The sequence below is a fragment of the Pelodiscus sinensis genome, chromosome 15 (assembly GCF_049634645.1).
Source record: "Pelodiscus sinensis isolate JC-2024 chromosome 15, ASM4963464v1, whole genome shotgun sequence".
Taxonomy (NCBI): domain Eukaryota; kingdom Metazoa; phylum Chordata; order Testudines; family Trionychidae; genus Pelodiscus; species Pelodiscus sinensis.
Window position 1 is genome coordinate 9,634,873 of NC_134725.1, and position 27,286 is coordinate 9,662,158.

The window sequence follows — 27,286 nt, forward strand, 5'->3', positions numbered from 1 at the left end:
ACGTCTAAATAGTAAAATGGGTGAACTAGAGTGCCAAGTTTTAAAGGAGGATATTGAAATAATAGGCATAATAGAAACTTGGTAGAATGAGGACAATCAATTGGACACAATCATACCAGGATACAAAATGTATCAGGAGGACAGAACAGGTTGTGCTGGAGGGGGAGTGGCACTATACGTGAAAGAAAATGTAGACTCAAATGAAGTAAAAATCTGAAATGAGCCAAAATGTTCCATAGAATCTCTGTGGATAGTAATTCCTTGCTCCAATTATAAGAATATAGCAGGAGGGAAATATTATCTACCATCTGATCATGACAGTGATATTGACTATGAAATGCTAAGGGAGATTAGAGGGGCTATCAAATTAAAAAATACGATAATAGTGGGGATTTCAACTATCCCCATGCTAGAATCATAGAGCTGGAAGAGACCTCAGGAGGTCATCAAGTCCAGCCCCTTGCCCAAGGCAGGACCAATCCCAACTAAATGAACCCACCAGGGCTTTGTCAAGCCGAGACTTAAAAACCTCTAGGGATTGAGTTCCACCACCTCCCTCGGTAACACATTCTAGTACTTCACCACCCTCCTAGTGAAATAGTTTTCCCTAATTACCAACCTAGACCTCTCTCACTGTAACTTGAGATCATTGCTCCTTGTTCTGCCATCTGTCACTACTGAGAACAGCCTTTCTCCATCCTCTTTGGAACCTCCCTTCAGGAAGTTGAAGGCTGCTATCAAATCCCCCCTCAGTCTTCTCTTCTGCAGACGAAACAAACCCAAATCCCTCAGCCTTAGCCTCTCATAGGAAATGTGCTCCAGCCCCCTAATCATTTTGGTTGCCCTCCACTGGACCCTCTCCAATGCTGACAGGGTATACGTCACCTCATGACGGGATGCAGAGATAAAATTTCTTGATACCTTAAATGACTGCTTCTTGGACCAGCTGGTTCTGGAACCCACAAGGGGAAAGAATATTCTTCATTTAGTCCTAAGTGGAGTACAGAATCTGGTTCAAAATGTAAATATTAACTGGGCCGTTTGGAAATAGTGACCATAATATAATAAAATTTAACATCCCTGTGGTGGGAAAAATACCTCAGCAGTTCAACACTGTGGCATTTAATTTCAGAAAGGGGAACTACACAAAAATGAGGACATTAAACAGAAATTAAAAGGTACAATGACAAAAGTAAAATCTCTGCAAGCTTCATGGAAACTTTTCAAAGACATCATAATAGAGGCCCAACTTACATGTATACTCCAAATTAAAAAAACACGGTAAGAGAACCAAAAAAGTACAATTGTGGCTTAACAACCATGTAGAAGCAGTAATAGATAAAAAGGTATCTTTTAAAAAGTGGAAGTCAAATCCTAGAGCGGAAAATAGAAAGGACCATAAACTTTGTCAAATGAAGTGTAAAAATATAACAAGAAAAGCCAAAAAGGAGTTTGAAGAACAGCTAGCCAAAACTCAAAAAGTAATAGCTAAATGTTTAAGTACATCAGAAGCAGGAAACTGGCTAAACAACCAGTGGGGCCCTTGGAAGCTCAAGATGCTAAAAGGGGCACTCAAATATGATAAAGTCATAGCAGAAAAGCTAAATTAATTCTTTGCTTCAGTCTTCACGGCTCAGGATATTGGGGAGATTCCCAAACCTGAGCCGTTCTTTTCAGGTGACAAATCTGAGGAATTATCCCAGAGGTGTCATCAGAGGAGGTTTTGGAACAAATTGATAAACTTAACAGTAACAAGTCACTTGGCCCAGATGGCATTCAGCCAAGAGTTCTGAAAGAACCCAAATGAGAAATTGTGGCACTATTAACTGTGGTTTGTAACCTATCCTTCAAATCGGCTTCCATACCTATGATTGAAAGATAGCTAACATGATGCCAATATTTAAAAAGGGCTCTAGCAGTGATCCTGGCAATTACAGACTGGTAAGTCTAACTTCAGTACTGAAAAATTAGTTGAAACTATAGTAAAAAATAAAATTGTCAGACACATGGATAAATATAATTTATTGGAAAGTCAACATGGTTTCTGTAAAGGGAAATATGTCTTGCTAAACTGCTAGAGTTCTTTGAGGGGGTCAACAAACATGCGGACAAGGGGGATCGAGTGGATATAGTATACTTCGATTTCCAGAAAGCCTTTGACAAGATCCCTCACCAAAGCCTCTTAAGTAAGTAAGATGCCATGGGATAAGAGGGAAGGTCCTTTCGTGGACTGAGAACTGGTTAAAAGACAGGAAACAAAGGGTAGGAATAAATGGTAAGTTTTCAGAGTGGAGAGAGGTAACTAGTAGGGTCCCCAAGAGTCTGTCCTTGGATCCTTCCTATTCAACTTACTTATAAATGATCTAGAAAAATGGGTGAACAGTGAGGTGGCAAAATTGCAGGTGATACCAAACTGCTCAAGATAGTTAAGACCAAAGCAGACAGAAGAACTTAAAAAAGATCTCACCAAAAGAGGTGATTGGGCAACAAAATGGCAAATTAAATTTAATGTTGATAAATGTAAAGGTAATGCACATTAGAAAAAATAATCCCAAGTATATTTACAACATGATGGGGACTAATTTGGCTACAACTACTCAAGAGAAATATCGTGGAGTCATTGTGGATAGTTCTCTGAAAACATCCACTCAGTGTGTAGTGGCAGTCAAAAAACAAAACAAAACAAAACAAAAAAAAAAACAAATAGAATGTTAGGAGTCATTAAAAAAGAGATAGAGAATAAGACAGAAAATATTTTATTGCTTCTATATAAAACTATGGTATGTCCACATCTTGAATACTACGTGCAGATGTGGTTGCCTGATATCAAAAAAGATATATTGGCACTGTAAAAGGTTTAGAAAAAGGCAACCAAAAATGATGAGGTGTTTAGAACAGGTCCCATATGGAGAGAGATTAAAAAGACTTGGATTTTTCAGCTTAGAAAAGAGGATACTCAAGGGGGTATATGATAGAGGACTATAAAATCATGACTGGTATGAAAAAATTGAATAAGGAAAAGTTATTTACTTATTCCCACAATAAAAGAAGTAGGGGTCACCAAATGAAATGAATAGACAGCAGATTTAAAACAAACAAAAGGAAGTTTTTCTTCACTCAGCGCACAGTCAACCTGTGGAACTCCTTGCCAGAGGATGTGGTGAAGGCTAGACCTTTAACAGGGTTCAAAAAAGAGCTAGATAGATTCATGGAGGTTAGGTCCATCAATGGCTATTAGCTAGGATGGGTAGGAATGGTGACCCTAGCCTCTGTTTGTCTGGAGGTAGGTGAAAGGGGAGGGATCACGTGAGGATTACCTGTTGTGATCCCTCCCTCTGGGGCTTCTGGTATTGGCCACTGTCGGCAAACAGGATACTGGGCAAATGGACCTTTGGTCTGATCCAGTATGGCCTTCTTATGTTCTTAAAGTATGAGGCAGAGAAATAAAAAGGCAACTGCCCTGCTCCGAATGGGCAGCAGGGGAGTGGAACACGGGAAAACAGATGATCCTTGCCTGGCCAATTACCAAATGGGAGGGCTGGGGAAGAAGCAGGAAGGTGGGGCAAGAGGAAACCCTTTTAGCAGTTCACAAGGCATGGGTGGATTCAAGAGTGAAACAGAGAAGTTGATTCAATGTGGCAGCACCTGTAACTTACCCAGCTTTTTCCCCATGGCTCAGAGCCAGACAATTAAGCATGGGTTCATCTCTTGGAAGGGGGAGCCTCTTCCTCCCCTTCAGCCAGGAGCTCCACCTCCAGTATGATCTGGGTCACATGATCCTTCATGTATTTCCTGCTTCCTTGATTGGAGAACTTACCTCCAGTGAGTACAGACCCTCTGTGGGATGGGGGGGGGGAGGACCAGAGTAGAGGCTTGAGCCAGCTTCTCCATTGTGTGTTAGGCAGCAGCAGCTGCTGCTGCTGCTACTGCTCCTCCTCAGCAAGAGGGCGAGAGCCCCTCCCTCCACTTTCCCATTCGGTCAGATGAGCTCCCTGCGCTGGAGCTCTGCACCTCTGAGTAGGGCTCAGAAAACAGCCACGCGGCTGCATGGCTTACAGGGAACTTTGCTCAGTGGCTACTGGCAACTTTTAGATTTCTCTTACTGCAGCTTTCTGTACCATAGTTAACTAGTTAAACTCAATTACCTAATAAGTCATAATGATTAGCTAGGTTTAACTTTTTTCTAGTAACATCCAACATAGCAAACAACCTGGGAATTTACTTCTTAAATTACACTTATTCTAAAAGACAGAGAGAGAGTCTTGAAGAATGAGGCATTACATAATTTAAGTTACTAACCAGTTGATCCACTAAACCATAACCACATCTTCATCCATGTCATTTTCTCTCAATATGCAAAAGCGACAAGGACTCCTGTGGCACCTTATAGACTAACAGATATATTGGTGCATAAGCTTTCCTGGGCAAAGACCCACTTTGTCAAATGGACTGAAGGTGCAAAATCCATTGCAATCAACGTACTGCACCGACTACGGTGAGAGATTATGCCATATACCATCAAAGAAACTGAGGAACCACCTGACCAGCATCCTGTACAGCAAACAGGAGAACATCAAAAAAGAGCTCTCCAATCTGGAGACTTTCATAAAAAATCAACCTTTCCCACACACTTCCACACAGCTGGACTTTACTAAAATAAGACAGGAGATCTACATTAAACACTTAACTTCTCTACAGAGGGAAAAAGGATTGTAAGCTGTCTAAAATCCTACCTGCAACATGGGGCCACAACAGTGGTACCCCTAACTCACCCAGCAATATATATTATCGATCTATCCAACTACACACACAGCCCGGCAGAAGAGTCTGTCCTATATTGGGGACTTTCTTTTTGCTCCACTACCCCCACAAACATGATACAGTTCTGCGGTGATCTGGAAGCCTACTTTCGCCATCTCTGACTCAAAGAATACTTTCAACACAACACTGAACAGTGTATTGACACACAGATATCCTCCCACCAACAGCACAAGAAGAACAACTCCACATGGACTCCCCCTGAGGGTCGAAATGACAGTCTGGACCTCTACAGAGAATGCTTCTGCCGACGTACACAGGCAGAAATTGTGGAAAAACAGCATCGCTTGCCTCATAACCTCAGTCGTGCAGAATGCAATGCCATCCACAGCCTCAGAAACAACAGATCCAGGCTAACACGGCTACTCCTCTGATACATGATTCTCAATAAGCAGTTTTCTTTATAATGTTTCATTCTTGCAACTCAGCGTTGTGTCCTCTTCTTGTACTGCTTATGCTCTCACATTTTCCTTGTATACTCAGAGAACAATTTTTTTCAAAATATTCCCAGATAGGGTTTCTCTTATGCCCAGATGAAATGGCAGTTTTTCTGTGGCAGAAGTAATGGGGAAATGTAGGAAGAGGTGTGTGTGTGTGTGTGTGTGTTCAATAATGTCTTCCCTTTTTCTTTCCAGTCCCCCTCACTGTTCCTTCCAATGCTTCCTTTGTCCTTTCCTATATATTGTCTTTCTGTTTTAAGACGATGTCTTAACTAACTCCTTTGCCATGTTTGGCTGAGGTCCACCATCATGTAAACATAGAACAAAAATAACCCCTTTTAGCCTGTGTGTCTCTTTGTATATGTTAATTTAGTCTTCTGAGAAATAGAAATTGCAAGCCCAGAACTTTAAAGAAGCAAGAGCTGGTAGTTAGGCTGGAAGGACTAGAGCCCTTAATTCATTTTATGAGACTATAAATGAATTGTAGCTTGTTTATGATGAAATTTAATTGTGATTGTGAGTTTAAATGAGAAATTTAGTATTGTACTGAGGTAAAAAAAAATTAAAAATACATTTTAAAGAAAAACATGATTTTATTTTTTTAATCATTTTTTTTTTTATCCAGTCTGAGAAAAAGTCAAAGCAGTTGGTGAAGTGGAACAGGTTGGTAGGGCGAAATGAGTAGTAGTCTGTGTATATGAATTCTAAGAAAATTATGTGGTCCATTATGTCCTTTCTTCCCCTTCTTTGTCTGAGTTGTGTACTTGCCTAGCATACTCTTGGCTGTTCATGCTTCTCACCCACCATATATATAAATAGATATAGAGACAGATATAAGTAAAATCAAGCTCTTTAGGAACACGACATTATTTGTGTTTTTGTAAGCACTTGTATTTTAAAAGGAATATACAAATTCTTAATATGAAAAAAACAAAAATTTAGTTTCCTGTACTGAAGATTTCATTTTTCACATCAGGTTCTCTCTTTCCCACTTACCTTGGATGCTTACCCTAATTAGATCTATCAGTCAAAATGTTCTTTATGTTTTTGATAGTTTGGCATTGCACTTTTCCAGAATTTTTATTCCAAATTCTTTATTGTTTAATGGAGGAGTGGACTACATAAATTATTGGCCTTTTGGCAGATGATATGACTCCTAGAGGATTATACTCCAAAAGACCTTTATTTTAGGTTTAATATGTTTGTTTCCCTTAGCTATCAAAAGAAACCAATAAACTGATGTTTGGAGGCTACAACCACCCTGGCTTAAGTAGGAGATCTTGAATGATCTAAAAATCGAGAACAAGTCCTATAAAAAGAAGAAACTGGGTCAAAGTACAAAGGATGAGTATAAACAAATAACACAACTATGTAGGGCAAAATTAGAAAGGCAAAGGCAGAAAATGAGCTCACTTTAGCTAGAGACATAAAGGTAACAAGAAAACATTCTACAAATATATGAGAAGAAAGAGGAAGACCAAGGACAGGATAGGTCCATTGCTCAATGAAGAAGGAAAAATAATAACAGAAAGTGTGGAAATGGCAGTGTTACTTTGCGACTTCTTTGTTTCGGTTTTCAACAAGAAGGTTGGTGGCAATTGGATGCCTAACATAGTGAATGCCAGTGAAAATCAGGTAGACTCAGAAGTTAAAATAGGAAAAGAACAGGTTAACAGTTAGTTAGACATGTTAGATGTCTTCAAGTCACCAAGGCCTGATGAAGCGTATTCTAGAATGCTCAAGGAGCTGATTGAGGATGTATCTGAGCCATTAGCCATCATCTTTGAAAAGTCATGAAAGGATGGGTAGGATTTCAGAAGACTGGAAAAGGACAAATCTAGTGCCCATCTATAAAAAAGGAAAAAAGAATAACTCAGGAAACTATAGACCAGTCAGCTTAACTTCTGTGCCAGGGAAAATAATGGAGCAAGTAATTAAGGAATCCATCTGCAAATGTCTAGAAGATAATAAAATAACAGTCAGCATATATTTGTCAAGAACAAATTATATCTAACCAACCTGACAGCATAACAAGCCTTGTGGATAAGGAGGAAGTACAAGATGTAGTATACTAGACTGTAGTAAAGCATTTGATAGTCTCACATGACCTTCTTATCAATAAACTAGGGAAATACAACCTAGATGGGACTAGTATGAGGTGGGTGCATAACTGCTTGGATAACCATTCGCAGGCCTGATCTATATGGGAAGATGTAAGATATGTAACTCCAACTATGTAAATTGCGTAGTTGTAGTCAATGTATCTTGCATCACATTTCCACATCATCCACACAGCAGGAGGCTGATGGGAGCAAATGCTCCTGTCAGCTTCCCTCACTCTTTGTGAGGAGCAGGAGTACCAGCACCTTCAGGGGTGCTCGTTTGAGTTCTATCTAGCAGGTCTATATTACACCCATAAATTGAACATTGGAAGATCGACTGCAGCAGCATTGATTTTCTGTGTGGTGTAGAAGTGTCTTCAGAAGGTAGTTATCAGTGGCTCGTAGTCATGCTGGAAGGGCTTAACAAATGGGGCTCTGCAGGGATCAGTTTTGGGATTGGTTCTGTTCAATGTTTTCATCAATGATTTAGATAATGGCGTGGAGAGTACACTTGTAAAGTTTGTGGATGATACCAAACTGGGAAAGGATTGCAAGTGGTTTGGAGGATAGGATCAGACTTCAAAATGATCTGGACAAACTGAAGAAATGATCTCAGGTAAACACACTGACATTCAATAAGAACAAATGCAAAGTACTCCACGTAGGAAGGAACAATCAGTTTCATACATACAGAATGGAAAATGACTGTCTAGGAAAGAGTAATGCAGAAAAGGATCTAGAGGTCACAGTGGATCACAAGCAACATATGAGTCAATGGGGTTATCCTGTTGCAGAACAAGCAAACATGATTCTGAGATGCATTAACAGGAATGAGGAGAGCAAGACACAAGAATTCTGCTCTACTCTGTGCTAAGTAGTCCTCAACTAGAGTATTGTGTCCATTTTTGGTCACCACATTTCAGGAAAGAGATAGAGAAATTAAAGAAGATCCAGAGAAGAGCAACAAAAATGATTAAAGATCTAGAAAACATGACTTGTGAGGGAAAAGTGAAAGAACTGGGTTTGTTTAGTTTAGAAAAGAGAAGAGTGACAGGGGACATGATAGCAGCTCTTAAGTTCCTAAAAAGTATTTACAAGAAGGAAGGGAGAAAATTATTCTCCTTGCTCTTTTATGATAGGAGAAGAAGCAATTGGTTTAAATTGCATGAAGGGAGGTTTAGGTTGGACATTAGGAAAAACTTCCTAACTGTCAAGATGGTTAAACGCTGGAATAAATTGTCTAGGCAGGTTGTGGAATCTCCATCACTGAAGATATTTAAGAGCAGGTTAGATAGATATCTGTTAGGAATGATATAGATGATGCCTGGTCCTACCATGAGTGGAGGGAACTAGACTTCTCAAGGTCCCTTCCAGTTCTAGTGTTCTGTGATTTTTTTCTTCTCTTCACCCACCTCAACCATTCAGGCTTGTAATTCCCAAATGATCAATCTGAATAACTTTGAGTATATATAGCTGAATGTTTGACAGAGGCACAAAACTCAGAAGCATATGTCTATATTTAGACCACTGATCTTCAGGAATAGAAATAACATGCAAGATTTTACTGTTTTGTTTAAAAAAACATGAATGTGTTCTGCAGTGGAACCCCTTTAAAACAGATTTTTTTGGGGTTACATTTTGTATCTTCTCTGAGGTAATGGCTGGGAAATCACTTAATGGCTCTTTGTCTTGAAATTAACAAGTCAGAAAGGAATGGATATGGCATTCTGCCTGGCTCTCACCCTCTTGTTTTGGTTTTGTCTCTCTTTACATGCTTGGCCTGCTTTCTGCCTATTCCATAGAGGTACTATTTTACTGTTTGCCAGTCTGTCTTTCCTCTATGTTTTCCAAACTGTAACATCCCTTTTCCTCCTGCAGGAGTATCAAGCTCAGGTGGAAGAGATGAGGTTGATGATGAATCAGTTAGAAGAGGATCTTATTTCAGCACGTAGACGTAGTGACCTCTATGAATCAGAGTTGAGAGAGTCCAGATTGGCAGCTGAAGAATTTAAACGTAAAGCTACTGACTGTCACAACAAACTACAGAAGGTACTGAAGGCTCCTTGGAAAAAATGTTATGCTCCTAGTTTCTAGTGTGTATTGCCTGGGATTTATAAATGAGTTGCATTGAAATCCTTGAAAGCTTGGTACAGATTGCATAGTTTGAAGCCCTTTTGTACTAGAAGAATAGTTGGAACACTTTCATTGATTTCCAGTAAAGCTGTTAACATTTAAACTGCCTGATGTTATGATTCTGGGTGAAATCCAAGTTCCTAAACCTTTTCTTCAGTTATATGTTTTATATTTTTAAATTATAGGCTAAAGACCATGGGAAAACTGAAGTAGGAGAACTGTATTCCAAACTGGAGAAGGTATGCTTCTTTAGTGTCAGTAGCGTTGGTTGCCTGATTCTTACCAAGTGTATTACTGCTGTGAGAAACCTAGTACATTTGTGGATAGTCATTGGATGAACAGACTTTCACCCTTTTTCTTTGTGGGATCGACTATTTTGTGTGATTTGATTTAAAACGGTTTGGTCTGTCTGTTTTCAGCTGAACTTATACAGTAGCTATGCCAAGACAAGCTATTATGTGCATTGTGTGCTGGAGGTGTGTTAAAAGAGAAAAAATGTTATGTATCATTATGAATAAAGATTGATAAATGAATAATATGATTAGTCAGAAAAATAAATGTATTTAGTTCTGCATGCTTTGTCAAAGTAATGTATGTGGTGGTAGAACTATAGCAAATGGTATAGAGAAAATCTGGAGCAGGAGTGTATTGGATCATTTGGCAGCTTGGAATTATAGGGAGAAACAAAGATTCTGGGAAGCGAGACTAAAATAAATAAATCCTGAGCATGGCAGGCATTCATTTTTTCTCTCTTGTATTTAACTGTAGATCAATGCAGAGCAGCAGACCAAAATCCAGGAGCTGCAGGAAAAGTTGGCAAAGGTAAAGCACATGGACAAGGGTATCCAGTGAATGTGGTGTACGTAGATTTTCAGAAAGCCTTTGACAAGGTCTTTCACCAGAGGATCTTAAGTAACGTAAGCTCTGATGGGATAAGAGAGTAGGTCCTCTCATGGACTGATATGGTTAAAGGATAGGAAAGAAAAGATAGGAATAAACTGTCAGTTTTCAGAATGGAGAGAGGTAACTAGTGATGTCTAGCAGAGATACTGGGGTCAATCCTATTCAACATATGCATAAATGATCTGGAGAAAGGGAGAAATCAATGAGGTGACAAAATTTATAGATAATAAAAACTACTCAAGATACTTAAGTCTCTTGTAGACTGAAGCGCTTCTAAAGGATCTTACAAAACTGAGTGTCTTGGCAACAAAATGACAGATGAAATTCAGTGTTGATAAATGCGAAGTAATGCATATTGGAAAATATAATCTCAACTATGCATATAAAATGGGATCCAAATTAGCTGTTTCAACTCAAGAGAGATCTTGGAGACACTGTCAATAGTTTTCTGAAAACATTCAATGTGCAGCAGCAGTCAGAAAAGCAAACAGAATGTAGGGAATCATGAAGAAAGGGATACATAATACACAGAAAATATCTTATTGCTTCTTTAAAATATCATATTGCTCCATGGTAGCCTGCATGTTGAATACTGTGGTCACCTCATCTCCAAAAAGATATCTCAGCATTAAGAAAAAGTTCAGAAAATGGCAGAAAAATGATTAGTGGTATAGAATGGCTGGCATATAAGGAGTGATTAACAAGACCTGAACTTTTTAACTTGGAAAAGAGATGACTAAGGGGGGATATGATAGAGATCTGTAAATCACTACTGATGTGGAGAAAGTAAATAAAGGAACAAGTAAATATCTTTTCCTTAACACAAGAACTAGGAGCCACCAAATGAAATTAATAAGTAGCAGGTTTAAAAGAAACTAAAGAGAGTATTTCTTCTCACAATGCTCAGTCAACTTGTGGAACTCCCTATTAGAGGATATTGTGAAGGCCAAGACTTTAACAGGGTTCTATAAAGAACTAGATAAATTCATGGAGGATAGGTCCATCAATGGCAATTAGCCAGGATGGGCAGGAATGGTATCCCTAGTTTCTGGCTGCCAGAAGCTGGGAATGAGTGGCAGTGAATGGATCACTTGATGATTTCCTGTTCTGTTCATTTCCTTGGGGGTATCTGGCATTGGCCACTGTTGGAAGACAGGATACTGGGTGCTAGATGAATCTTTGTTTTGACCTAGTGTGATGGACTGGGCTGGATCTGCGTACTGCTAAGGGCCTCTGCTCAGGACGAATTGGTCAAAACCAGAGCTGCTTACAGCCCCGGACTGGAGACCTTTCCCAAATAGGCCACAAACCAGACATACCAGGCTCTCCAGCTGCCAATCCATCCAGCAGGAAGCCTCACGAGCAAAACCCCTAAGACTCCTCAGCTCTCCCTGTGCCATAATAAGCCCCGGGCCTTACACACAGGTAGGGGGTTATAGAACCCAATCTCACTTACCCCGAACAGGTTCTCCCAGCCCCAAAAAACTAGCCACAGATTCCCAGTCAATTTACACTTTAGATCTTACCCACAAGATCATGATTGGCCTATCCTTTAGAATCTAAAATCTAAAGGTTTATTAATAAAAGAAAGAAAAAGTATGAGCGTAAGGTTGTTAAGGAGAATACATTACATGCACCAATCACCAAGTTCTTGATGCAGGCTCTCAGCAGCGATGTTATAAACTGTTATCTTAAAAGTCTCTAGTGTACATCCTATGTCTGGATGGGTCAGCAATCCTTCTTGGCTATGTGTCCCTCACAAGGCTGCCTCTGGGAATAGTAGGAGAATTGAAGACAAGATGGAGTCTGCCTCATGGCACTTATATATCTCTCCTGGCATCTCCCAAGCCAGAGCAAGTCACATGGTTAAGTGACTGTTTCACATCCTGGCAGCCATTATGCCCTGATTGGTTGCAGGTTTCCAGTTGCATTCCTCAGGTGTGAATTGGCCACCTTGAGAACCATTGTCCTTGGGGCTGTGCTAGTTAGCATAGTCCATTCATTGGACATTTCTTCCTTACAGCAGGCAGTCCAGACTCGTTGCTCTGCCTCAGGCAGAGAACATTCACAGTACAAGCACAGAGTCCATATTCATAACTCCACATACAGACATCATACACATACATGGGTAACATTTATAGACTCAGTAGAACATAAGCTTTCATTTGACACCTCACATGGCCCTCTTTGTACAGACTTTGGGGCAAACACCCCCATCCCTCTGGTGGGTACAGAGTGATCTGGCTGCTCCCCTTAAAATCCAATAACATGACACCCAGTACCCGCTATAACTCACATCTGTTCTACACTAAGTTTGTTGATGTTTATAGGAACTGACAAGTTATAAGTCCTCCCATTCCTTGTGCTTAAGTCGCACAACAGCCCCCTAAAAAAACCAACAACCTAATTTTCACAAATGGAAGTCAGTCATGAGAAGAAAATTCCCTACTTTAAGTTGTTTCACTATAAGTCCAAGTTTTTTGAAACATATCATGGACTTATAGCGAAGACGGCCTGTTATAACCATTCTAATGTTCTAAAATCAAGGTTGGGGTTGGTGATTTTTTCACAAGGCTTTCCAGCAAAACCCTAATTCAGGAGAGAGGTACACTGTTTCTTAGTCAAAAATAGAATTAGTCACAGCAAGGGGGGATGTCAGAGAGAGAAAGTGGGGGTGGAAGATGTTATCTGAAATCAGAATTCTCAATATGCTTTCTGCTCTTGAAATGTGTCAACAGTATTTATTTTTACAAATGAAGCTGAGTCAGACCAGGAATAGTGAATAGAAATTCTAATTTAAAAGGCCAGCATGGGCGTAAATCATGTAACATACTATCCTAACCTTTTATTTCTGGCGACCTGGGTTCATGTCTTGCTAGTTCAGTAGTGAAATGTATTTTGTCTTACTCTCCCAGTATACTTCAATATTAATCATAAAATCACCTTTCAGTTAGCAATTTCTATTCTGTTGATCAGTCTAACAATGGAATGCAGGGGACTGGACTAGATGACCCATTGAGGTCCCTTCCAGTGCTGTTATTGAATGATAAGAATTCATGATAGGATTTGAATACACTGGTATCTGGAGGAAGTATACACAATATCTACTGTGATGTAATCAATGCTATCAAATGTTGCTGGACTGGAGAGGCTCAACCTGTACCAGCTAAAACCTTGCTAATACTGTTCTTTTCGTGGTGAGGAGAGCTAGCCACTTCATATCTGTCTGGAAGCATCTCATACCCCTCTCCCCAACTAGTCTGCTGGCTGGGCACAACAAAAGATCATGATACTATATATATTTGTTAATCCCTAAAGTGCTATAGGACCACTTGGTTTTTTTAAGTTACAGATTAACATGCCTATCCCCTCTTCTATTTTCTTCTCAGTCCTTCAAGCTGGTCATCATTACTCTCTCATTCTTTCCAAGAAATGATGTTGCTCCCAAATGTATCCATGAATTTTGTTTCAAGGGATTAGGTTGCTTTGTGGACTAACCTTGAGCTCCAGTGCAACTAGAGCAGTAGAAGATACTAGTAAAAGCTGACAGACTTGTAGTTCTCCTTCCTTCATGTTCTTTCCAACATTCGCAACAGCAGTTGTGAAGTTTGGAGCAGAGATTTGAACTTCGGTTGATAGAGTTAAGGCCAAAAGGGACCACCATATCATCTAGTCTGACCACCATCACAGGCCACTAAACACCAACTAGCCAGTGTTAAACGAGACTTCAACCAGAGTTAGACTAAAGTATTACAGTTCTCTGAAAACTAAGTGAAACATTGTCAGATGCTTAGATGTTTTGCTAATCCTAGGCTTCCAGGCCAGGCTTTTATAAATGTTTTATGCAGAATCCTAAACATCAGAGGTTATCATCATACTGTACCTACATCTGTGAATATGAAGACTTTTTCTGTGCGACTGTACTAACATTTACTAATTTTTTTTCTTTGTTTTAGGCTGTGAAAGCCAGCTCTGAGGCTACTGAACTTCTTCAGAATATCCGTCAGGCAAAGGAGAGAGCAGAGAAAGAGTTGGAGAAATTACAGAATCGGGAAGACTCTAATGAAGGCATGAAAAAGAAACTGCTAGAAGCAGAGGTGCGTAGAGAATTTCTGGCTACAATGGACTAGTCAATAGGATATAACTGGGATTAGAAGCCTCTGCTTGGAGAATGGACAGGATCCCTGTAACAGCTTGTCAGAGGCGAGAGATTAGAAAACAGCGCTTATTCATTCTTTTAAAAATGTATTTCTCTGAAGAATACTTATTGGGAGGTTTTTTGGTGGTGTTTTCCATCTGGATTCAACATGAACATGTGACTAGGGCAAGTCTTTGGGAGTGGGGATGATTTCAGATGCAGAAGAAGATCACATCCTGATGGCTTCAGCTGACTTTTTTCTAGTGCCTGCTTAGTGCTATCTGATAATGAAAACTTGTTTAGCCTAAATGGCAGTTCATAATTGCTCTGCAGGAACGGCGTCATTCTCTGGAGAATCAAGTGAAGAGATTAGAGACTGTAGAACGCAGAGAAAATCGACTAAAGGAAGATATTCAAACTAAATCTCAGCAGATTCAGCAGATGGCAGACAAAATTCTGGTGAGCAGGGATGCAAGATAAAGGAAAGAACATGCCACAGTATAGCGGGAAGAGAGGACATATAAATATATAAAATAGGGTGGGGATTGTTGATTTAGAGAAGGGTCAGCAATCTATGGCTTGCAAGTCAGATAAGCTCTTTTGAAGCTCAAACCCAGTCCCACCCTTGCTTCCCCTGCAACAGGGAGCCCATGCTGGCACCACACCATCACAGTTCCCTACAAGGTTAGAGCGTCAGCGCCAGCTTCCTGTGGGAGGAGAGGCAGAAGCCCTGAGGTACCCATAAACCTAGTGCAGAAACGCCTACGTCCTACTGCTCCTTAACAGCGGCGTGCTGACACTCTTCGTGGAGGCTTTTCCTGCTGTTCCAGTAGCAGCGGGGAAAGCCTCTAGTACCTAGGAGCAGCATGCGGCGCAGAAACAAGTAAATTCCCCCCCCCAACCCCTCAAGCCCAGACTCTACACCCCAGCCCCCTCACATACCCCTTCCACTGCCAAGACCCTGGACCCCATCCTGCTTCTGCACCCTACTTCCAGCCCTCTCCTGGCTACCTGCACTCCCCCCCCCCCGTAGCCAAACCCCCACCTACACCCTGCCTGCTCCTGCACCCTCCCTATTGGCCAGACACCCTGCCTCCAGCCTGCTCCTGCACCCTGCTTCTGCCTCCTTGCACCTGGTCAGACACCCTGCCCCCAACCTGCTCCTGCAGCCTCCTTTGGTCCAACATCCCCCCTTGGCCAGACAACCTCTCCACCCCTAGCCTGCTCTTCCACCCTCCCTTGCTCCTGCCCTTTCTTCTGCCCAGACACTTTACCCCCAACCTTCTGCGCCCTAACTCCCACCCAGACCTCACATCCTCATCCCCTCCTGCACCTCCATCCCTATTTCACTCACTGGCAGCCCTGTCCTGCACACTGAACCCCTCATTTTTGGCCCCACTCCAGAGTCTAGGGGAGCCCATAAATTTCACTAACCCTGGAACCCCAGAAGAGTAAATCTGGCCTGAGGCCTTGAACCTCAGTTTCCCTTGCCCTTCCCCCCACCATGGGGCTGGATCACCAGGAGAGTGAGGTGTTTCACTTGAGGGCCACACCATTGAGGGTGGAAGGTTTTTGGAGCCTTTTTTTTTTCTTCCTCACTTGTGTGGTCCATGACTGATTTTTCTGCGGGTCAGTGACCCCAACCCAAAAAGGATTCTCCACCCCTGCCATAAATAAAGACAATGTTGAAACCTTTTGTGTTGGACATAATATTTTACTTGATTTTAAAAATGAAACCTGGCCAACAATCCCCCAGTTGCCATCTTGCTGCGGTGTCATAATACTCCTTCACCTCCCACCCAAACCCTGAGCCCATCATACACCTGAACCCCCTGCCCTGAGCCCCTCAACTCTCACATCCCCAAACACCTACACTCCCACATCTCCAGGTTCTTGCACCCCCAAACACCAACCCTATGCCCTGAGTCCATCATGCACTCAAACCCTCTGCCCTGAGCCCCTCATACATCCCAACCCAGACTCCTGCATCCCCATCCCTTAGTCCCCTGCCAAAAGATTGACAGAAGACAGCCTGAATGCGTGCATGAAGCTGGATTTGACCAGTATGATGTAAACTTCAAAGAAATGTGCGAAAAGATGCAGCAGCAGAAGTCCCTTTAAATAAAGTCTGTGAGTACAATGTTTCATTTATGCTCTTATTAGTCATTATAATGCATATAATGCCAATTACCAATAATATTAAGTTGTATGTTTTCAATCATGCAAATGAGAATTTTATATGGCTCTTTGTTGACAACTTGTTCTGAATTTTGATATGGTTTGGCTCTTTGATTTGAAAAGGTTGCCGACCCCTGATTTAGAGGGTTGGATTATGTATAAAATGTATGTTGGAATTAAGTTCAGCATAGAATTCTGCTCTCTGCAATATTATAAGCTAATTGCTAGCATCTATGGTTTCATGATCTCTTGCCAAATGATTTTTTTAAAATCCCAGTTGCCCAATAGGAAATGTTCCGACTCAGTTGTATTAACTCGCTAGTAAGCAATTCATTTCCTAATGACTATTTATAACAGGGTTGGACAATATTTTTTTATGGGGAGCCATTCCAAGATTTTGGGAAATTGTGGAGGGCTGCACTCTTCCATGATATAAGTGGAGGAGGTGCAGGATCTAGGATGTAGGTTGAGTGCAGAAGGGGTAAGGGATTAGGGTACAGGAGGGAGTATGGGATCTAGGAGGGAGTTTGGGTGAAGGAGGCAGTTGTGACCTGAAGCACTGGACTGAGGTTTGGGTTGTGTCCTGGGACAGGAGGGGTTGTGAGCTGAGATGCAGGGGTTTGGGTTGGTACTTAGGGCAGGAGACTGGGGTGCAGGGGTTTAGGTTGGCACCTAGGGCAGGAGGGAATTGGGATCTGGGGCAGAGTATTGGGGTGCAAGTTCTGGGAGCATGTATTGGTGCAGGAGGGGGGCAGAGGTCTTGGGTTATATGGGGTAGAAGTGGGGGGGGGGGAAGAGGGTTGGAGGAGGAAGGGGAGGCTGGGGTGCCAGATGCAGCCTCTGGCCAGGAGACTTACCTGGATGACTTCCAGCCAGCAATCCAGCAAGTTTCTGAGGCAGCCTCCCTGCCTGCCCTGCCCCTGAACAGGTTGCAGCAGCCATGTGCATGTGTGAACAGGTAGGAGCCCAAGGGCAGGAGTGCTTCCTGTGCTGCCTGTTTATTCAAACGGGCAGCTCCCATTGACAAGAAACCAATCAATGGGATTGTGCTGGGATGGGGGCAGCTCATGAAGCCTTCCTCCCATCCCTGCTCAGAGCTGAGAAACACAAATGGCCCAGCAGCTGTTTTTCTGAGCAGTGTGTGGGTGGGGCAAGGCAAGCAGGGAGCCTGGTAGGCTGGATCTGGCCTGCAGGTCATATTTTGCACAGGCTTGATTTAAAAGTATGTTAATGGTGAGTGTGAGTTACGTAACAATGACATGATTAGTAATTTAACTTTGAAATCGTTTGCAATTTAGTCTGATCTATCCCAAATGCTTACATTTTGCAGAAGAACAAAATTAATCATCAGAACTGTTTTTCTCTCAAAATGTTTGTCAGAGATCCATTCTCACCCACGTACCTTCCCCACTGTAGTTGGCAATTTCTTTTTTTTCTCATTAGATCTGTTAAGGGTTTTTTTGGTTAATTTAGTCTAACGGGAATCAAAGAGAGGGTACTACTGCTACTAATATCTCCTGGGGGAGGAAGCCATTTTCTTGTGTTGAGGTAGATAAATAGATGTGTGCTTCTCTGATTAGTTTTTTTCTATAAATATCCATTCAGACAGTGGGTTTCCTTATGCGGTGTAAGATGTAGGACCCTGTCAATCACAGGGAAGTGGTTTTACTGTACCATTGAGACTGCTTCTAGAGATCAAATATATGATACACATGTCTTTCCTGGTAGTTGAGTTTATCAACTATCTATTTTTCATTAAATTAATTTTCTGCGGTGTCCGATGGAGATCCAAAACATGTATTGAAAATTAAAAATTATTTCCTACCAAAGGGCGGGGGTAGAAAGTCAGTCAAACCTGACTCCCTTTTGAAGAAGAGAGATCAGGATAGTACATATTTTGCCTTCCATTAATAGTCAGGTTCATTATTCCAGTAGAGCTTATAACAGCAGTGCTACTCTGAAGGAGGTCTAATGACAAATGTGTTGTTTAAGAAAAAAGATCTCATAGTTGGTATCATTTTTAGCTTGAATGGAGGTCCGATGAGAGTGTAATCTAAAGAAGAATTATGGATCCTCCTCCTCTCCCACACTGTCTCTTGTGGCTGCTATGAGGAAAACTAAAAATCCATGTTAAAAATCTTTGGGAAAGTAGCAATAGTTCTTACTGAAGGAGAATAGAAAAGTACCGGGTGAAGGTCCAGTGGGAACGTATAATCTTACCTGAAGTTAATAGGTGATCCATAATTGTTCTGAGAAATAGCTGCATTAATGGATTTCATGACCAGAACACTTGAGTCACCATAAAGAAGGTAGAATAAGTCGCTTGGCAATGTTCTATATTTCAGCATCAGAATGTGAAAAGTGAAAGACAAAGTGAGTACAAAGCTAGCTTTGGATTTAGAGACCATGTAATACTTTGTGACTTGTTGCATAAGCCTTTTTTTCCCCCCCTATTTGGGCATTTTTGTTTGTGTGTGATTATTTTCCATAAAAATGGAAGGGAATACAGAAATATCATTTCACTGTTCTGTGGATTTCATTTTGGGACTGTAGTATCTTCATGTTTACTTAGAACATTAGGGCCATAATGCCTGAATGTAACACAAAGACTAACAGGTCTTAGGTTTTAGGGGTCTTTTGCTTAGGTCCCTCCAGATCTGACTTGGAGAGTTAGCTCTCTTTGGAGGGCAAAAGAGAAAAATGGAGTTGGTTTTTGCTGATTTTAGATGTTTCTTTTTATATTATCTTGAGTTTTTGTTCTACAATTTGATGATATTTGGACTTCTCTGAGCAAACTCCCTCCCTCCTCCCCCCATTTTTTCTTTAACCATAAATGCCTTGTGTTTTTCCTGGTAACAACAAAACTGAAGAAGACACGAGTCTGAAGATAGGTCAGATGTAGACTTTTTTTCTGTTGGCATGTTCCTGTAGCAAAGGACCTTCTCTCTGATTTCTGCCACATTGGTAGAGTGTACGGAGTGGTGGGTTGAGTCAGCTATACATATCTCTATCTGAAGACTTCTTAATCCCACGATACAGCTGATGTTGAGCTTTTGGGGTATTTTTACAGGGAGTCTGAGAACTGTTCTTGAGAGTAATGGAGAGATGAGAATGGGTAGAGATGTAGGAACAGTTATGGACCTCTATTACTTTTGGTTTTGAGGGAAGAAAGGAAGGGAACTAGGTGGCAAGCTGTCAGAAGAAATGGATGGTGGCTTTCTCTGAAAGAATGAACTTTTCTGGTTGTACTTCATGCGGCTATAGACAGAGCAGGCTGAATTGGCCTCTTGGTACTAAAAGACATTTTCCAACAGAAGAAAACAAGTAATGCCCCTTCCATGTGGCAGTTCAGGGTACTAAATGTTGCAGACTCCTTATAGATGAGTACTTTTTGGCAGACTTTCAGTTCATTTTTGTAGCCTGTGTAGTGGAGGATCAAAACTGCAACTGGTCTAAAGGAAACTTTTTGTGTTTCCAAGGTAATTTCCTGAGATAAGAGAAAGGAAGAGCAGGGGATAGAAAATGCATGTGTGTAACTTGAGAAATGTCAGGGAATTTTCCTGTGCTGTATAAATTGGAATGCAGGCAGGAGACCTTGGAGGGAATCACAAAACTGGAGCTTTGCTAAGTGGAAGTTAATCCACTTTCCAGAGCTTGATGGTTCTGGATCTGCTTCCTGTGCTGCAAAAATGGTTGGAATGGCAAACCTAGCCATGAAGGAGAATAATGTTCTTTTAAGTTCCAACTATTGAAATCAAGTGTCAAGAAAGGAGTCTGCAAACAGTCTTTGGAGATCAGGAGGGGTGAACTGGAGGAGCTAAGGGAGGCAGAGAGGTACATAGATGAGACTTTCTGGGATACAGTAGGACAATCCCACCCTTGGTCAAATAGCCTCTATGTTGTTGAGGAGGGTAAAAGACTCAGGAAATAAGAACATCCAGCTGGAACAGAGGGACTCTCCAGATGATGTTGTGGTAACCTCTAACACTGAGAATACCTCTCTGGAGGGAGCTCCAGTTATTACAAAAAGACAGATGTTAATAATGGGAAAGTGGATCAATAGAAATTAGATAGCTGCCTGCCTGATGTGAAGATTGCAGATCTTTTAAGACATCTGGATAGACTTATATGTTGTTCTGGAGAGGAACCCGTGATTGTGGTGCATGTAGGTATCACTGATATAGGGAAGGGTAGGAGAGAAGTCTTGGAAGCCAAATTTAGGCTGCTAGGAAAGAGATTGAGAGCATAGAATCATAGAACCATAGCGCTGGAAGAGACCTCAGAAGGTCATCAAGTCCAGCCCCCTGCTCTAGGCAGGACCAATTCCAACTAAATCAACCCGGCCAGGGCTTTGTCAAGCTGTGACTTAAACACCTCTAGGGATGGAGACTCCACTACTTCCCTAGGTAACCCATTCCAGATCCAGAACTTCAATGGTAGTATTCGCTGAAATGCTTCCAGTTCCACATGAAGGGTCAGGTGTAGATAAGAAGAACTGCAGGGTCTCAATGCATGGATGAGACAATGGTGTAGGGAGTAGGACTTCAGATTTATTAGGAAGTGAGAACCTTTTGGGAAAGGGGAAACCATATTGCTGGATTTAAAATTAAAAAGATTGTAGAGTAGTTTTCATATATGTGCATTTTGTACATGTACTGTATGTGTTTTATGACTTCTATGTATCATATTTCTGTATATGCCTGACATAAATCTTTGCTGTGTTCAGGAACTGGAAGAGAAGCACCGTGAGGCTCAGCTGTCAGCGCAGCATCTAGAATTGCAGCTGAAACAGAAAGAGCAGTTCTATGAGGAAAAAGTCAAAGTAAATATTCCTTTTCATTACCTTCATGCTTTCTTTTATTAAAGGTGTACTGGGTTCTGGATAACCCCCTAACAGCTGCTTTTGGACTCTGATTTCCTGTCTGCTGCTTCCTTGTTTACTTCTTCTGAGGGTTGAATGAGATTTGAATAATTTTGCCTTTCTAACCTGTGCCCATCATGCTTTGACTTTTTGTGTGAGACTGTGTTATCCATGTAGGCGTTGTAAGTGAGAGCTATAAGAGTGATAAGAATCCATGTAATTGGTAACTGACCATTCCATTATATCTTATTATCCTTATTTTGTGTTTGTGGTAAATCAGACCTTCAAAAAGGCTTTTTTTTTTTTTCCTGACAATCTTGTTTTGATCTGAAGAGCATTAACATGAGCAACCTTAAAAGCTTTAAATTTAGCAAATACAAAAACACTTTTGAAATTCCACCTCCTTGGAGCTGTAACATCTGCCAGCAGATCCAGAGGTCCACCCACTCTGAATGTTTTCTCTTCTCTAGGATATTTTAAGATTTGTAACAAACAGTTGAAAACATGATTATAGACACCACCTAAAATTAGGAAAGCCATAGAGAGGAGAAAGGATTATGTAGTAGACTTTAGAATGTATCTAAAAAAAATCTACAGTTCAACAAAAGTTACTCAAAAAATGAGGAGTAATGGTAGTTCGAACCAAGAGGTTTGATTCAAACTAATGCGGCCTGGAGCGCACTTTCACTTTCGAATCATCTGGGTTCCGAAACAGCGCACAGCCAAGATTATGCTAATGAAGCGTGGGATATTTAAATCCCAGCTTCATTTACAATTTCGAATGCCTACATTTGCATCCCTAGTTCGAACTAGGATGCAAGTATAGACATACCCTTAGACTTCGAACAGCTGTCCAGGAGAGAGAGGCTATGATGATGTTAAAAAGAGGAGGAATTTCAATAATAAAACACTGGTGTAGTGGAGAGTGCCTGGTCAATTAGAGTATACATACTTTTCAAGGCATGGAGGAGACCGGGATGATGAGCATTAAGCCAAGAGTTGGATGTTAGAAAGGAGGCCAAAGCAATGGTAAGGTAAAATGAGGGGAGCCGTAGGGAGAAATGAGAGCCATGGTATAAAAAGGGCAAGGTAGTGTAGGCTTTGTAAATGAAATGGGATGCCAGTGAAGAGTTTTAAGTTGTGGGAAGCATGCACGTGGAGCAGAAATAATAATAATGGGAGGAAAAGCTATAATGGGAATCTGGAAATGAGAGAGGAAGAGAGAGAGTTTGAAGATTATGGGCATGGGAGGCACTAAAGATACTGGAGTTAACAGTGGAGTGAGTGAACAAAGAAAGATTAGGAAGGAAGATATAGGGGAGTAGAAGGAGGGACAAATTCAGTTTTGGAAAGAGAGAAAATTTGAAATGGTTGTTTTTCCAACAGGAAAAATTTGAGAAACATTGGAGTACAGAAGGATTAGAACTGACTCAAAATGTCAGTTGGTTCTTTAAATCCAACCTTTGCTGTAACACTAGTCCATTAAATCCATTTTCCCAGTCTTTTCAAGGCTAGGTTACTGATTTAAATGCAGACCAGTAATCCCTGAAATCTGTAGTATTTTGAGAGCTCTTATGTAAATTTTATGTATTTTATTATTTCAGTTTATTTAAAATACATCTGTCTAAAGCTGTGGCTATATGTGCAGAGTATTAACTTTTAAAAATATCTGTGCAACAGCCAAAAGGAATTTCAGTCCACTTCTCAGTGAACAAGTATCAGTATCTTACAGGTTGACACCTTACTTAGTACCCTTGTTATATATCTCAGCAGACATGCAAAGGATTAAAGTAGTCATGGAGTCAGAATTGTTCTCTCATGCCTACATGTGGTTCTTACAGGTCATTTTTGAGACACATCATTGAGGTAATGAAATGAAGCATACATTGCCATTTTCCTGTGGATAGAGAAATTAATATTGCATAAGCACTAATCATATATATGGTAGCCCAGTGTCTGAGAGTCTGTAACGCCGAAATGCTGGCTGTTCCCTCTGGGCGGCGCTGTTGCCTGAAATGCTGGCTGTTCCCTCTGGGCGGCGCTGTTGCCTGAAATTCTGGCTGTTCCCTCTGGGCAGCCCGTGTTGCATGGGGAGTGTGGGGCAAACAGCTGCATGCTCCCCCATGGCGGCCCAGCTGAGCGGCGCAGAAATCCGCCGAGCGCCACAGACGGAGGGAAAGGGGGCGGGGCGGTGATGTGCGGCGTGACAGCGTCTCCAGGCCCCACCCCCTGGCCGTGAACATCACCACCCTGCCCTCTTTCACCTCCCGCCATGGCGCTCGGCTGACTTCTGCGCTGCTCAGCCAGGCCGCCGCGTGAGAGCAAGTGGCACAAGTGACTGTTTGGGCTCCACACTCCTCATGCAGCACGAGAAGTGCTGAGCCCAAAAGGCCATCTGGGCTCCGTGGTCCCCCAAATGAGAGGCAGGAGGGGGAGGAGAAGAGAAAGAAAGAGAGAGAGAGAGAGGCAGGAGGCGGAGGAGAGCTGAGAGAGAGAGGGGGGGGAGGAGGTAGTAGGAGGAGGGGAGAGAGAGACAGACGGAGTGAGAGACCGGAGGCTCAGGAGAGAAGACCGACATGGAGGAGAGACCTGAAAATCCCATCTTATGACGGGCTAATTGGCTAGTTATAAAAGACTGTTTAAAAAACAACAACCGATAGATAGCCTTTCTAATAACTCCTTTTCATTTAAACTCAGCTTTTTCAGACAGCTGATTACACTCTTGAAAGCTTGCTGTTCTAGGTACTTTCCGCCATCCCATCTAGTTTTTCTTAGGAAGTGGTCAAGCCCGTTCATCAAATCTAACCTTTCCCTTGTGGCTTTCAGGTTCAAAGAGAGAAAATTTGTTTTGTTTGCTTTAGGTGCTAGATGCTCAGATGAAGAAAGATCTTGCTGATAAAGAAGCACTTGAGAATATGCTGCAAAGACATGAAGAAGAAGCACGTGAGAAATGCAGAATTCTGTCTGAGCAGAAGGCGGTAGGTGGAACTGAATCAGAAATTGAAACATTTTAAGAGTAGCCATTTTAAGTGTTTTACCAGAGATGTTCCTAAAATAAAGGTGTTTTGTTGCTAGAGGCTTTTTGGGGCATATGGGGAGGTTTGTGTGGAGCAGTGTTCCTTAAACTGTGTTCCGAGGCATACCAATGTGCTGCAAGGCAGTCGGAGTTGTGCCACAGAGAACAACAGAGTTCAAAATGGCCACCCTTTTTTGCTCAATAACTTTCCCCTGACCCTCCCCCCCATTTTTTTTTTTTTTTTGCTCAACAAAAAAAAAAAAAAAAAAAAAAAAATCCTTGGTGTTCCTCATAAAACAAAATTATTGTTTGGTGTTCCTTGGTCTTTAAAAAACACTGGTGTGGAGGGCAGTTTCTTTTTTTTTATAGTTCTTTTAATTCACGATATCTTCAAGAAAATCATCCATGCCTCATATTTTACTACCTGGCAGTTTAGTATATGGTTAAAATAGGAACTTCCTGCTCTTGATCTGGAAAAGACTGGAAAACAATTATAGATTAATGTAACAGATGTAACATCTGAATACATGATTACTTCTTTGGTTTCTTGTTCACTGACATTTTGCTTCTAGAAATGATTTTTAAAAGCCCTCCGTGCTGAAGTCACTAACTTTTGTCACATGATCTCAAAAGCAGACTGTTCTGTTTCAGATGATCAATGCCATGGATTCGAAGATTAGGTCATTGGAACAGAGAATAGTGGAATTGTCTGAGGCCAATAAGCTAGCAGCAAATAGCAGTCTTTTTACACAGCGAAACATGTAAGTAAAGGAATTGCTACAGTGTTCTTGCATTTACAAGCCCCTGTGCAAGCTATTAGACCTCTTCTCCAAACATAGACTTTCTCTAACTAGAAACAGTAGTTTGCTCAGTATTTTATTTCCTCTATCATTGCTGTTAAGAATTATTGGTTTGTAATGTTGTCTTATCTTTGATTTTATTGTTTCTTATGGCTATTGCTGTGTCACTTTTATTTATTGATTGATTGATTCATTTATTTTGCTGCATGCAATTTTTCAAAATATGTATCTTTTATGAAAAAAACAGATATTTCAAATGTCTGAAAGATTTCTTAAGAAGCAGTAATTCCAATATAGTTCCAGCTGTGGAGATATACAAAAAAATTAGTATTCTTTTTGCTTCTGGTGTTTAGGACTTGATCACATCTGCTTCTTGTGGCCTTTTCTCATTGAAACTCAAAGCCTCATTCTAATTAGACACTCAAATATGAGGAGAAAATGTTAAATGCTCTTTCTTCACAAAGCTTCCATCCTGCTCTCAACATCTAAGAAAAGTGGATACTGATTTAGGAATTTTCCTTCATGTTTTTAGATGTTGATTAAATATGAGGAATTGAAGTTATCTCTGCCTGTTTCAGTTAAAACAAAAAAAGGGGAGGGGGGTCTAGCCCCACCACTAAAGTGATTCTTTAATCCTGATTACTTGCTTTTAATCCTGAAAGTATTTGAGTACAATATCAGCCTCAATGGTTCTATATGGCAACAGTTCTCAAACTTTTGTACTAGTGACTCCTTTCATATTGCAAGCCCTCGAGTTCTGACCCCTTTATATATCAAAAACAGTTTTTTATGTAGTTAACACAATTATAAAAACTGGATGCAAAGGAGGGTTTGGGTATAGGCTGATAGTTTGTGATTTCCCCTTCCCCATGCAATAACACCTCAACTCCTTGAGGTGACCTGACCCCTAGTTGGAAAACTCCTGCTCTGTAGTTTTTAACTTCATTTCCTTTTTAGATCTTCCTATCAATGGTCAGTCTAGCCTTTTTAGGGACCTTATTTTGTCCTCTATGGCAGCTCCCTCAGGGTTTTCAATTAAGATCTACAGACCTCGTCAGTCACTACAGATCAGCAGCTGCCCTAGTGGTAAATCCTTGTTTTAAAAAATGAATAACAAAATCTTGGGTCTCTTGTTACAATTTTCTCAAATCTCTGATTTCATCTCAGAACCAGATTTTGGTTCATATTTTAGCTTAGATGCCTTGTTTTCCGTATTTTTTCCTAAGTGGCGTTAAGCTCTTTTAAGGTGATGCTCTTCTAATGAGATTCTACTTTGATGTGCAGGAAAGAGTATAGTTAATATCCTCTAAGTAGGCAAAAATAGGGCTTCTATGAGATATTAGACTTGTCAAAGTTTGGCTGCCTGGAGAAATATGTGCAGACTATGATCTTCATATTGGAATGCTGGAATAAGCAATTGATTAGATCATAGAACCATAGAACTGGAAGAGACCTCAGAAAGTCATCAAGTCCAGCCCCCTGCCCAAGGCAGGACCAATCCCAACTAAATCAACCCAGCCAGGGCTTTGTCAGGCCGACACTTAAACACCTCTAGGGATGGAGACTCCACTACTTCCCTAGGTAATCTATTCCAGTGCTTCACCACCCTCCTAGTGAAATAGTTTTTCCTAATATCCAACCTGGACCTCTCCCACTGTAACTTGAGACCATTGCTCCTTGTTCTGCCATCTGTCACTACTGAGAACAGCCTCTCTTCATCCTCTTTGGAACCTCCCTTCAGGAAGTTGAAGGCTGCTATCAAATCCCCCCTCACTCTTCGCTTCTGCAGACTAAACAGACCCAAGTCCCTCAGCCTCTCGTCATAAGTAATATGCTCCAGCCCCCTAATCATTTTGGTTGCCCTCCGCTGGACCCTCTCCAATGCGTCCACATCCTT

General features: G+C 41.2%; 1 protein-coding gene across 9 annotated transcripts in view; it reads left to right on the forward strand.

The window, feature by feature from the left end:
* The window catches only part of CIT (citron rho-interacting serine/threonine kinase), a 150,594-nt gene that overhangs the window by 60,110 nt on the left and 63,198 nt on the right, over window positions 1–27,286 (forward strand). For all 9 annotated transcript variants that reach the window (XM_075898125.1, XM_075898127.1, XM_075898130.1 and 6 more), the window contains exons 14-21: window positions 9,239–9,409; window positions 9,679–9,732; window positions 10,262–10,315; window positions 14,353–14,493; window positions 14,868–14,993; window positions 21,439–21,534; window positions 24,435–24,551; window positions 25,241–25,350. In XM_075898125.1, coding sequence (XP_075754240.1) covers window positions 9,239–9,409; window positions 9,679–9,732; window positions 10,262–10,315; window positions 14,353–14,493; window positions 14,868–14,993; window positions 21,439–21,534; window positions 24,435–24,551; window positions 25,241–25,350 — 869 coding nt within the window. The remainder of the gene's footprint in view (window positions 1–9,238; window positions 9,410–9,678; window positions 9,733–10,261; window positions 10,316–14,352; window positions 14,494–14,867; window positions 14,994–21,438; window positions 21,535–24,434; window positions 24,552–25,240; window positions 25,351–27,286) is intronic.